At 46.9% G+C, this 14,152-nt stretch overlaps 1 protein-coding gene across 1 annotated transcript in view; it reads left to right on the plus strand.

Annotated features, from left to right (window-relative positions):
* Positions 1-13,629, plus strand: part of LOC139388270 (large neutral amino acids transporter small subunit 4-like) — a 34,846-nt gene extending 21,217 nt beyond the window's left edge. Inside the window, exons 9-13 of the mRNA XM_071134833.1 lie at positions 2,707-2,850; positions 9,521-9,653; positions 10,838-10,964; positions 12,829-12,902; positions 13,326-13,629. Of these exons, the coding sequence (XP_070990934.1) occupies positions 2,707-2,850; positions 9,521-9,653; positions 10,838-10,964; positions 12,829-12,902; positions 13,326-13,611 (764 nt within the window). The 3' untranslated portion in view covers positions 13,612-13,629. The remainder of the gene's footprint in view (positions 1-2,706; positions 2,851-9,520; positions 9,654-10,837; positions 10,965-12,828; positions 12,903-13,325) is intronic.
* The last annotated feature ends 523 nt before the right edge of the window (positions 13,630-14,152 follow it).

Raw genomic sequence — 14,152 nt, forward strand, 5'->3', positions numbered from 1 at the left:
TCATCCAACATTACACAACGTTCAGACAACATTCACTAAAGATTCATCCAACATTACACAACATTCAGACAACATTCACTAAAGATTCATACAACATTACACAACGTTCAGACAACATTCACTAAAGATTCATACAACATTACACAACGTTCAGACAACATTCACTAAAGATTCATCCAACATTACACAACATTCAGACAACATTCACTAAAGATTCATACAACATTACACAACGTTCAGACAACATTCACTAAAGATTCATCCAACATTACACAACGTTCAGACAACATTCACTAAAGATTCATACAACATTACACAACGTTCAGACAACATTCACTAAAGATTCATACAACAGTACACAACGTTCAGACAACATTCACTAAAGATTCATCCAACATTACACAACGTTCAGACAACATTCACTAAAGATTCATCCAACATTACACAACGTTCAGACAACATTCACTAAAGATTCATACAACATTACACAACGTTCAGACAACATTCACTAAAGATTCATCCAACTCAACAAACTTCATTCAACTTCCTGTCAACATAACGCAACACAAAGTACCTACAATATAACACAGTGTACATACAGCACATTAAAGAAAATAAAATATGCTCACCCCAATTATCACCTGTGTAACTATTGAGCTCCGAACCACTTGTGTTTCAAACATGGTCCCGTTTAATCGATTATTGTGCTGATCGATGGACAGGTCAAAATAACATTCAAGTTAGATGGCGACGCAAAAAATAATACACATTTACAATACAATTACTATATAAAAAAATATTTAAAAAAAACAAAGCGGAATTAAAATGTATTTAATTGTCTTTATTTTTTACCCAAAATAATTTGTACTGTCAAATTGGAAGACAAATTCTAACATTTGAAGATAACAAAAACTATAAATATACATACAGTGGGGCAAAAAAGTATTTAGTCAGCCACCAATTGTGCAAGTTCTCCCACTTAAAAAGGCCTGTAATTTTCATCATAGGTACACTTCAACTATGACAGACAAAATGAGAGAAAAAAATCCTGAAAATCACATTGTAGGACTTTTTAATGATTTTATTTGCAAATTATGGTGGAAAATAAGTATTTGGTCAATAACAAAAGTTTATCTCAATACTTTGTTATATACCCTTTGTTGGCAATGACAGAGGTCAAACGTTTTCTGTAAGTCCTCACAAGGTTTTCACACACTGTTGCTGGTATTTTGGCCCATTCCTCCATGCACATCTCCTCTAGAGCAGTGATGTTTTGGGGCTGTTGCTGGGCAACACAGACTTTCAACTCCCTCCAAAGATTTTCTATGGGGTTGAGATCTGGAGACTGGCTAGGCCACTCCAGGACCTTGAAATGCTTCTTACGAAGCCACTCCTTCGTTGCCCGGGCAGTGTGTTTGGGATCATTGTCATGCTGAAAGACCCAGCCACGTTTCATCTTCAATGCCCTTGCTGATGGAAGGAGGTTTTCACTCAAAATCTCACGATACATGGCCCCATTCATTCTTTCCTTAACACGGATCAGGCATCCTGGTCCCTTTGCAGAAAAACAGCCCCAAAGCATGATGTTTCCACCCCCATGCTTCACAGTAGGTATGGTGTTCTTTGGATGCAACTCAGCATTCTTTGTCCTCCAAACATGACGAGTTGAGTTTTTACCAAAAAGTTATATTTTGGTTTCATATGACATTCTCCCAATCTTCTTCTGGATCATCCAAATGCTCTCTAGCAAACTTCAGACGGGCCTGGACATGTACTGGCTTAGCAGGGGGACACGTCTGGCACTGCAGGATTTGAGTCCCTGGCGGCGTAGTGTGTTACTGATGGTAGGCTTTGTTACTTTAGTCCCAGCTCTCTGCAGGTCATTCACTAGGTCCCCCTGTGTGGTTCTGGGATTTTTGCTCGCCGTTCTTGTGATCATTTTGACCCCACGGGGTGAGATCTTGCGTGGAGCCCCAGATCGAGGGAGATTATCAGTGGTCTTATGTCTTCCATTTCCTAATAATTGCTCCCACAGTTGATTTCTTCAAACCAAGCTGCTTACCTATTGCAGATTCAGTCTTCCCAGCCTGGTGCAGGTCTACAATTTTGTTTCTGGTGTCCTTTGACAGCTCTTTGGTCTTGGCCATAGTGGAGTTTGGTGTGTGACTGTTTGAGGTTGTGGACAGGTGTCTTTTATACTGATAACAAGTTCAAACAGGTGCCATTAATACAGGTAACGAGTGGAGGACAGAGGAGCCTCTTAAAGAAGAAGTTACAGGTCTGTGAGAGCCAGAAATCTTGCTTGTTTGTAGGTGACCAAATACTTATTTTCCACCATAATTTGCAAGTAAATTCATTAAAAATTCTACAATGTAATTTTGGGGATTTTTTTTCTCATTTTGTCTGTCATAGTTGAAGTGTACCTATGATGAACATTACAGGCCTCTCTCATCTTTTTAAGTGGGAGAACTTGCACAATTGGTGGCTGACTAAATACTTAGTCATTGCTTAAGTATTCAGCCCCTTGGTTGAGGGAAGCCTAAATTAGTTCTGGTGTTCTTATTTGTGCTCTCATTACATACAGGCCCACCATTTACACAGATTACTTCAGCCATGTGAAAAACATTCCATAGCAAAATATAGCTTTTGGAATCACCTCTTCCCCCCCCTTTCTCTCTGTCCTTCCGAACCCTTTCTCTCTTGCAGCCCAGTCGTTCATGCAGAGCATCAGCAGCCCTCTCTTCATCCTCTCTCTGGTCACCATGTGCATCACTCGGCTCCGTCTCATCTTCTACATGGGAGCCATGAACAACATCCTGGAGGCCCTCAGCGATGGAGACCTCAACACTGGTGGGTACTGCTGCTAGGGCTGGGTGAGCCATGAACAACAACCTGGAGACCTCAACACTGGTGGGTACTGCTGCTAGGGCTGGGTGAGCCATGAACAACATCCTGGAGACCTCAACACTGGTGGGTACTGCTGCTAGGGCTGGGTGAGCCATGAACAACAACCTAGAGACCTCAACACTGGTGGGTACTGCTGCTAGGGCTGGGTGAGCCATGAACAACATCCTGGAGACCTCAACACTGGTGGGTACTGCTGCTAGGGCTGGGTGAGCCATGAACAACATCCTGGAGGCCTCAACACTGGTGGGTACTGCTGCTAGGTCTGGGTGAGCCATGAACAACAACCTGGAGACCTCAACACTGGTGGGTACTGCTGTTAGGGCTGGGTGAGCCATGAACAACATCCTGGAGGCCCTCAGCGATGGAGACCTCAACACTGGTGGGTACTGCTGCTAGGGCTGGGTGAGCCATGAACAACAACCTAGAGACCTCAACACTGGTGGGTACTGCTGTTAGGGCTGGGTGAGCCATGAACAACATCCTGGAGACCTCAACACTGGTGGGTACTGCTGCTAGGGCTGGGTGAGCCATGAACAACAACCTAGAGACCTCAACACTGGTGGGTACTGCTGCTAGGGCTGGGTGAGCCATGAACAACAACCTGGAGACCTCAACACTGGTGGGTACTGCTGCTAGGGCTGGGTGAGCCATGAACAACAACCTGGAGACCTCAGCGATGGAGACCTCAACACTGGTGGGTACTGCTGCTAGGGCTGGGTGAGCCATGAACAACATCCTGGAGACCTCAACACTGGTGGGTACTGCTGCTAGGGCTGGGTGAGCCACGAACAACAACCTGTGTGGATGTCACGGTTGGAGTCAATTCCTACTTCAATTCTTAACTACAAAACCTCATTTAATATTTTTCCTCAACAGTTCAACAACAATTAAATTCCATCTCAAATTCCAAATCTCAGTCAATTCAAAACCACAATTCCTAATGTAATATTCTGCCATAACAATCACATAATTAAGTTTCCTCTCTAGACCAATTCCCTGAATGTTACTTCCTGTCACTTCTTTCAACTCAAGCCAACTACTGCCACTCACGGCAGATTTCCAAATGCCAACTTTACCTTTTAACGAACTAAATATCTAAAACACCTTTGCTACACATTTTTTTTTAAATATTCAAACAAAACTCTCTTTATGTAACATTTACACATCAATTTTCTTAAATATATATTTTATTAAATAAGATTCATAATAACAATTAGAGGACGCTGCAAACTGTGTTCATATGAACAACATTCCTAGCAGCAAGCTAATGTGTGTTTCCCTCCCGGAGACTCAGTACCGGTACCACATTGACTCAGTACCGGTACCACATTGACTCAGTACCGGTACCACATTGACTCAGTACCGGTACCACATTGACTCAGTACCGGTACCACATTGACTCAGTACCGGTACCACATTGACTCAGTACTGGTAACACATTGACTCAGTACCGGTACCTCCTGTATGTAGCCTCCACATTGACTCAGTACCGGTACCACATTGACTCAGTACCGGTACCACATTGACTCAGTACCGGCACCACATTGACTCAGTACCGGTACCACATTGACTCAGTACCGGTACCACATTGACTCAGTACCGGTACCACATTGACTCAGTACCGGTATGTAGCCTCCACATTGACTCAGTACCGGTACCTCCTGTATGTAGCCTCCACATTGACTCAGTACCGGTACCACATTGACTCAGTACCGGTACCACATTGACTCAGTACCAGTACCACATTGACTCAGTACCGGTACCACATTGACTCAGTACCGGTACCACATTGACTCAGTACCGGTACCACATTGACTCAGTACCGGTACCTCCTGTATGTAGCCTCCACATTGACTCAGTACCGGTACCACATTGACTCAGTACCGGTACCACATTGACTCAGTACCGGTACCACATTGACTCAGTACCGGTACCACATTGACTCAGTACCGGTACCACATTGACTCAGTACCGGTACCACATTGACTCAGTACCGGTACCACATTGACTCAGTACCGGTACCACATTGACTCAGTACCGGTAACACATTGACTCAGTACCGGTACCACATTGACTCAGTACCGGTACCACATTGACTCAGTACCGGTACCACATTGACTCAGTACCGGTACCACATTGACTGTAGCCTCGTTACTCATTTTTTACTTTATATAGTACGTTTTTTCTTAAGACCAGCAATGCAGTTTTAGGAAAATGAAGTTAAGGGCTTGTAAGTAAGCATTTCACAGTACAGTCTACACCTGTGTGTATTAAGCATTTCACAGTACAGTCTACACCTGTGTGTATTAAGCATTTCACAGTACAGTCTACACCTGTGTGTATTAAGCATTTCACAGTACAGTCTACACCTGTGTGTATTAAGCATTTCACAGTACAGTCTACACCTGTGTGTATTAAGCATTTCACAGTACAGTCTACACCTGTTTGTATTAAGCATTTCACAGTAAGGAAAATAACGTTAAGGGCTTAAGGGCTTGTAAGTAACATTTCACAGTCTACACCTGTTGTATTTGGCGCATGTGACAAATAACATTTGATTTTGATTTGACCAAAAGTATGTGGACACCTGTTGGTCGAACATCTCATTCCAAAATCATGGGGATTAATATGGAGTTGGTCCCTCCTTTGCTGCTATAACAGCCTCCACTCTTCTGGGAAGACTTTCCACTAGATGTTGTAACATCGCTGCTATAACAGCCTCCACTATTCTAGGAAGGCTTTCCACTAGATGTTGGAACATTGCTGCTGGGACTTGCTTCCATTCAGCCACAAGAGCATTAGTGAGGTCGGGCACTGATGTTGGGGGTGATTAGGCCTGGCTTGCAGTCGGCGTTCCAATTCATCCCAAAGGTGTTCGATGGGGTTGAGGTCAGGGCTCTGTGCAGGCCAGTCAAGATCTTCCACACCGACCTCGTCATTCCATTTCTGTATGGACCTCGCTTTGTGCACGGGGGCATTGTCATGCTGAAACAGAAAAGGGCCTTCCCAAACTGTTGCCACAAAGTAGTAAGCACAGAATCGTCTAGATTGTCATTGTATGCTGTAGCATTGCCAAACAGCCCCAGACCATTCTTCCTCCTCCACCAAACTTTACAGTTGGCACTATGCATTGGGGCAGGTAGCGTTCTCCTGGCATTCACCAAACCCAGATTCGTCCATCGGACTGTCAAATGGTGAGGCGTGATGCTTCACTCCAGAGAGCTCTTTTCTACTGCTTCAGAGTCCAATGTCGGCGAGCTTCACACCTCTCCTGCCAACGCTTGGCACTGCACATGATGATCTTAGGCTTGTGTGCGGCTGCTCAACCATGGTAAGCCATTTCACGAAGACTCCCGATGAACAGTTCTTGTGCTGACGTTGCTTCCATAGGCAGTTTGGAACCCGGTAGTGAGTTTTGCAACTGAGGACAGACAATTTGTACTCACTACGCACTTCAGCACTCGGCTGTCCTGTTCTGTGAGCTTGTGTGGCCTACCACTTCGTGGCTGAGCCGTTGTTACTCCTAGACATTTCCACTTTACAATAACAGCACTTACAGTTGACAGGGGGCAGCTCTAGCAGGGCAGAAATTTGACTAACTGACTTGTTGGAAAGGTGGCATCCTGTGATGGTGCCATGTTGAAAGTCACTAAATTATATACACCTGTCAGCAACGGGTGTGGCACGAATCCACTAAGTTGAAGGGTGTCCATATACCATGTCTGTCCTAATGAAACAATAACACTAAAGGTAGACTCTCTAATAATGTTTATTAATTATTAATTAATTCAGGAGTTACATTATTATTACATTACATTATTTTAATACTTTCGTAAGGCACTGTAAATGAACACTCAGTGGTGTAAGAACCAGTGTTACTAAGCAGAGGTGAGTGTAATTTGTGTCATTTGTACTCTGGGTAGAGTAAAACACCGACTCAAAACCACGCCCATCATTATCATATTTCCCAGCATGCTCTATGGCAGGTTCCTTTTTTTAGAAATCTTTATTTCAATATCTGTGTTTTTTTGCATGTATATTGATTGGGTGATTTTTCAAAGATAATTAGCATACATGTTTGTCTATTCTAATCTAATCTGTGGGTTGCTGGATTTACTGAGATGGTTGTTCCAGTTTAAATGGTTCCAATAGCCGACAAGGTAAAACATCTGATGTGCCCTCGAGGCACTTAACCCTAATGTCCTCCAGGGGCGCTGTACTACTATGGCTCTTTAAAACAACACCTTTCACTATGTGTGTATAAGACATGTATTTTTCCAAGGCTGGAAGTAAGCCACACAATATGTTGTATTCTGTAGCTCAGTTGGTAGCTCATGGCTCTTACAACTCTAAGATAGTGGGTTTGATTCCCAATACCACCCTTGTGTAAAATACATGTTTGACTGTAAGTGTCTTTGGATGGAAACATCAGATGAGGCAATACAGAATAAGACTGGTTAAGGACACCGATCTGTCATTTGGTTGAACAATCCCTTTAATTGGACCAGAACAACCTAACCTTAAAACATTACAAAAATAATGCATAAAATAATGCATATACATTAATGTATCGAGTTTAAATTATTTGATTGGTTTAAAACACAGTTTGCATTCAAATTCAAGGCCAAATGCTTTACATCCAGTGAGGAATTTGCACAATTATAATGAAATGTAAAGTTTAAAATTCCATTCCAATTATGTTTTTATTTTCAATTCCAGATAGTGTAAATTCTAACTCAATTCCAATTCAGACAGTGTAAATTCTAACTCAATTCCAAATCAGACAGTGTAAATTCCAATTACATTTTTAGAAGATTGCTGCAATTCCAAGTAAATTCTCCACTTCCTGCTTGAATTACAGAATTGAATTTGGAATTTGAAAGACATCTCTCCTTTTCTCTCCTTTCTTTCTTTTTTTCTCTCTCTCTTTCTCTCTCTCTTTCTCTCTCGTCTTCTCTCTCTTTCTCTCTCTCTTTCTCTCTCTCTTTCTCTCCCTTAGTAGAGACTGAACATTTAACCCTAATTACTGTCTGGGTAGTAGAGACTGAGCTAACCCAGTCCAGTCCTTGGGCTGTCCCTGAGCTAACCCAGTCCAGTCCTTGGGCTGTCCCTGAGCTAACCCAGTCCAGTCCTTGGGCTGTCCCTGAGCTAACCCAGTCCAGTCCTTGGGCTGTCCCTGAGCTAACCCAGTCCAGTCCTTGGGCTGTCCCTGAGCTAACCCAGTCCAGTCCTTGGGCTGTCCCTGAGCTAACCCAGTCCAGTCCTTGGGCTGTCCCTGAGCTAACCCAGTCCAGTCAAATCAAATCAAATCAAATTTTATTTGTCACATACACATGGTTAGCAGATGTTAATGCGAGTGTAGCGAAATGCTTGTGCTTCTAGTTCCGACAATGCAGTAATAACCAACGAGTTAATCTAACTAACAATTCCAAAACTACTACCTTATACACACAAGTGTAAAGGGATAAAGAATATGTACATAAAGATATGTGAATGAGTGATGGTACAGAACGGCATAGGCAAGATACAGTAGATGGTATCGAGTACAGTATATACAGTCCTTGGGCTGTCGCTGCTCTGAGCTAACCCAGTCCAGTCCTTGGGCTGTCCCTGAGCTAACCCAGTCCAGTCCTTGGGCTGTCCCTGAGCTAACCCAGTCCAGTCCTTGGACTGTCCCTGAGCTAACCCAGTCCAGTCCTTGGGCTGTCGCTGCTCTGAGCTAACCCAGTCCAGTCCTTGGACTGTCCCTGAGCTAACCCAGTCCAGTCCTTGGACTGTCCCTGAGCTAACCCAGTCCAGTCCTTGGGCTGTCCCTGCCCTGAGATAACCCAGTCCAGTCCTTGGACTGTCCCTGCTCTGAGATAACCCAGTCCAGTCCTTGGACTGTCCCTGCCCTGAGATAACCCAGTCCAGTCCTTGGACTGTCCCTGCCCTGAGCTAACCCAGTCCAGTCCTTGGACTGTCCCTGCCCTGAGCTAACCCAGTCCAGTCCTTGGACTGTCCCTGCCCTGAGCTAACCCAGTCCAGTCCTTGGACTGTCCCTGCTCTGAGCTAACCCAGTCCAGCTAACTGAATATTAAACAACCGCTGTGTATTATTAACATGGACAAGTTATTTATTACACTGTCTAATAACTCTCTCTGCTTATTCTTCTGTACTCCCCACACCTTCCCTCCTCCCTCCTCCTCCACACCTTCCCTCCTCCCTCCTCCTCCACACCTTCCCACCTTCCTCCTCCACCACACCTTCCCACCTTCCTCCTCCTCCACACCTTCCCTCCTTCCTCCTCCTCCACACCTTCCCTCCTCCCTCCTCCTCCACACCTTCCCTCCTCCCTCCTCCTCCCCACCTTCCCTCCTCCCTCCTCCTCCACACCTTCCCTCCTCCCTCCTCCTCCACACCTTCCCTCCTTCCTCCTCCTTCACACCTTCCCTCCTTCCTCCTCCTCCACACCTTCCCTCCTCCCTCCCCCTCCACACCTTCCCTCCTCCCTCCTCCTCCACACCTTCCCTCCTCCCTCCTCCTCCACACCTTCCCTCCTCCTCCACACCTTCCCTCCTCCTCCACCCCTTCCCTCCTCCCTCCCTCCTCCCCTCCCCTCTTCCCTATACAGTCAGTCTGTACTCCTCTATCTTCGGCATGCTGCAGCTACTGTGTCTGATGACGACTCCTGTGATTGGTCAGATTATGGACTGGAAGTTGAAGGACTGTGAAGATGGAGAGGAGGAGAAGGAACCAGCCAGCAAGTAAGACACTATGTCATCTATACCCTAACCCCTACACCCCTACACACTAGTCCATAGCCCCGAGCCCCTACCTCCCTACGGCTAGCCCCTAGCAAATAAACACTAACTCCTGGCCCCTCTACTCAAGCCTCTACACCCTAGCCAAGTCAAGTCACTAGCAAGTAGCCCTTACCTTCTATGGTTACGGGTTAGTTCCTAGGGGTTAGGGGTTAGTTCCTAGGGGTTTGTTCCTAGGGGTTAGTTCCTAGAGGCTAGAGGTTAGTTGCTAGAGGTTAGTTCCTAGAGGCTAGGGGTTAGTTCCTAGTATCTAGGGGTTAGTTGCTAGGGGTTAGTTCCTAGGAGTTAGTTCCTAGGGGTTAGTTCCTAGAGGTTATTTCCTAGGAGTTAGTTCCTAGGGGTTAGTTCCTAGAGGCTAGGGGTTAGTTCCTAGTGGTTAGTTCCTGGGGGTTAGTTCCTAGAGGCTAGGGGTTAGTTCCTAGTGGCTAGAGGTTAGTTCCTAGGGATTAGTTCCTAGAGGCTAGGGGTTAGTTCCTAGAGGCTAGGGGTTAGTTCCTAGGGGCTAGGGGTTAGTTCCTATGGGTTATGTGCTTCGGGGTTAAGGGTTGATTTGCACAGACTTTGCTGATAACTACTTTGTTTAAGGAAAATGTACTGACTTTGAATGTGATATGTGGTTGTCCCACCTAGCTATCTGAAGATGAATGTACTGACTATGACTGGTCCACCTAGCTATCTGGAGATGAATGTACTGACTATGACTGGTCCACCTAGCTATCTGAAGATGAATTTACTGACTATGACTGGTCCACCTAGCTATCTGAAGATGAATGTACTGACTATGACTGGTCCACCTAGCTATCTGAAGATGAATGTACTGACTATGACTGGTCCACCTAGCTATCTGAAGATGAATGTACTGACTATGACTGGTCCACCTAGCTATCTGAAGATGAATGTACTGACTATGACTGGTCCACCTAGCTATCTGAAGATGAATGTACTGACTATGACTGGTCCACCTAGCTATCTGGAGATGAATGTCCTGACTATGACTGGTCCACCTAGCTATCTGGAGATGAATGCACTAATGGAAGTTGTTCTGGATAATAGATCTGCTAAATGTTGGGAATAGGTTCTGACTTCCTCTAGTTTCCCCTCTCATATACCCTCCCCCTCCCCCCCAGGGATCAGCCCAAGCGCAGAGACAGACAGATCCAGAAGGTGACCAATGCCATGCGAGCATTCATCCTGACCAACGTCCTATTGGTGGGATTTGGCATCACCTGCCTGGTGCCCAACCTCCCTCTGCAGGTGAGTGCTCCGTCCAACTGTCACTCAAACTACGCCCCGCCTCCTCACCACCTTTTGGCCAATGAGCAGCAGTTTTCCAGGACCAGTGTCAGTGACAGCTGATATAGGAATGAGAAGAGAGCAGTGCTCTGTCTCCTCCTATAGGCTTTACAGTGGAACTACAGCTAGACATGGCCTGTTCTCCCTGTAGTGGGCAGTATCAGCTTCTAGACAATACATCCCAGGGCTCTCCAACCCTGTTCCTGGAGATCTACTCTCCTGTAGGTTTAAACTCCAACCCTGTTCCTGGAGATCTACTCTCCTGTAGGTTTAAACTCCAACCCTGTTCCTGGAGATCTACTCTCCTGTAGGTTTAAACTCCAACCCTGTTCCTGGAGATCTACTCTCCTGTAGGTTTTAACTCCAACCCTGTTCCTGGAGATCTACTCTCCTGTAGGTTTTAACTCCAACCCTGTTCCTGGAGATCTACTCTCCTGTAGGTTTTAACTCCAACCCTGTTCCTGGAGATCTACTCTCCTGTAGGTTTTAACTCCAACCCTGTTCCTGGAGATCTACTCTCCTGTAGGTTTTAACTCCAACCCTGTTCCTGGAGATCTACTCTCCTGTAGGTTTTAACTCCAACCCTGTTCCTGGAGATCTACTCTCCTGTAGGTTTTAACTCCAACCCTGTTCCTGGAGATCTACTCTCCTGTAGGTTTTAACTCCAACCCTGTTCCTGGAGATCTACTCTCCTGTAGGTTTTAACTCCAACCCTGTTCCTGGAGATACTCTCCTGTAGGTTTTAACTCCAACCCTGTTCCTGGAGATACTCTCCTGTAGGTTTTAACTCCAACCCTGTTCCTGGAGATCTACCCTCCTGTAGGTTTTCATTCCAACCCTAGCATACCTGATTATAATAACTAACTGGTTGATAAGCTGAAGGTTAGTTACATCTAGGGTTGGAGTGAAAACCTACAGGAGGCACAGGAGGTTGGTGACTCCTTAATTGGGGAGGACGGGCTTAGCGGTATTGGCTGGAGCAGAATAAGTGGATGGGTGTAAAATACATGATGGTTTCTATGGTTTCCATGTATTTGATGCCATTCCATTCGCTCCTTTCCAGCCATTATTATGAGCCGTCCTCCCCTCAGCAGCCTCCACTGACAGGAGGGTAGCTCTCCAGGAACAGGGTGGGAGAGCCCTGTCCTACACCCTAGCCTCTACACCCTAGCCCCTACACCCTAGCCCTACACCCTAGCCCTATACCCTAGCCCCTATACCCTAGCCCCTATACCCTAGCCCCTACACCCTAGCCCCTACACCCTAGCCCCTACACCCTAGCCCCTATAACCTAGCCCATATAGCCTAGCCCCTACACCCTACCCCTACACCCTGCCCCTACACCCTAGCCCCTACACCCTAGCCCCTACACCCTAGCCCCTACACCCTAGCCCTATACCCTAGCCCCTATACCCTAGCCCCTATACCCTAGCCCCTATACCCTAGCCCCTATAACCTAGCCCCTACACCCTAGCCCCTACACCCTAGCCCCTACACCCTAGCACCTACACCCTAGCCCCTACACCCTAGCCCCTACACCCTAGCCCCTACACCCTAGCCCCTACACCATAGCCGCTATACCCTAGCCCCTACACTGTAGCCGTTACACCCTAGCCCCTACACCCTAGCCCCTACACCCTATACCCTATACTCTAGTCCCTACACCCTAGCCCCTACACCCTATACTCTAGCCCCTACACCCTAGCCCCTACACCCTAGCCCCTATACCCTAGCTCCTACACCCTAGCCCCTACTCCCTGGACACCCCTGTATCCATTTTGGGTACCAGACTGACTGTCGTCTGATTTATTCCTTCTCTCCTCAGATCTTGTCATTTGTCCTCCACACTGTTGTGAGAGGGTTCATCCACTCTGCTACCGGAGGTCTCTATGCTGCTGTGTGAGTACTTCTATAATCCACTCTGCTACCGGAGGTCTCTATGCTGCTGTGTGAGTACTTCTATAATCAACTCTGCTACCGGAGGTCTCTATGCTGCTGTGTGAGTACTTCTATAATCCACTCTGCTACCGGAGTTCTCTATGCTGCTGTGTGAGTACTTCTATAATCAACTCTGCTACCGGAGGTCTCTATGCTGCTGTGTGAGTACTTCTATAATCCACTCTGCTACCGGAGGTCTCTATGCTGCTGTGTGAGTACTTCTATAATCAACTCTGCTACCGGAGGTCTCTATGCTGCTGTGTGAGTACTTCTATAATCCACTCTGCTACCGGAGGTCTCTATGCTGCTGTGTGAGTTCTTCTATAATGTCACACATGGTGTGTGTGTGTGTATATATTGATGTTGTTTTCTGTATCTCTCTAGGTACCCGTCGTCTCAGTTTGGCAGTCTGACGGGGATGCAGTCTCTGGTGTCTGCTCTGTTTTCTCTGTTCCAGCAGCCTCTCTTCATGGCCATGATGGGCCCTCTGAAGGGAGACCCACTCTGGGTGAATGTAGGCCTGTTGGGGGTCAGTATGCTGGGCTTCCTGCTGCCTCTGTACCTGGTGTGTTTCAGACGCACGCTGCACCGCCGGATACAGGACAGAGACCAGGACTCCAAGATATACCTCAAGATCCACGGGTCTGGCAAACCTGAAGGTTTCCTCTAGAGGAAGGAGTATGAGGGGGAGGAGAGAGGGAGGAGAGGTAGGGGGAGGAGAGGTAGGGGGAGGAGAGGTAGGGGGAGGAGAGGTAGGGGGAGGAGAGGTAGGGGAGAGGGAGAGACAGAGACCAGGACTCCAAGATATACCTCAAGACTCTCTCAAGGAGAGGGGGAGGAGAGGTAGGGGGAGGAGAGGGAGGAGAGGTAGGGGGAGGAGAGGGAGGAAGGGGGAGGATAGGTAGGGGGAGGAGAGGTAGGGGGAGTAGAGGGAGGAGAGGTAGGGTGAGTAGAGGGAGGAGAGGTAGGGGGAGGAGAGGGAGGAGAGGTAGGGGAGAGAGAGGGGGAGAGGGGGAGAGGGGGAGGAGAGAGGGAGGAGAGAGGGGAGAGAGAGGGGGAGGAGAGGGAGAATAGAGGGAGGAGAGGTAGAGTGAGGAGAGGTAGAGGGAGGAGAGAGGGGGAGAGGTAGGGGGAGGAGAGGGAGGAGAGAGGGAGGAGAGGCAGGGGGAGGAGAGGTAGGGGAGGAGAGGGAGGAGAGGTAGGGGGAGGAG

Source organism: Oncorhynchus clarkii, chromosome 29 (genome assembly GCF_045791955.1).
Source record: "Oncorhynchus clarkii lewisi isolate Uvic-CL-2024 chromosome 29, UVic_Ocla_1.0, whole genome shotgun sequence".
Lineage (NCBI taxonomy): Eukaryota > Metazoa > Chordata > Actinopteri > Salmoniformes > Salmonidae > Oncorhynchus > Oncorhynchus clarkii.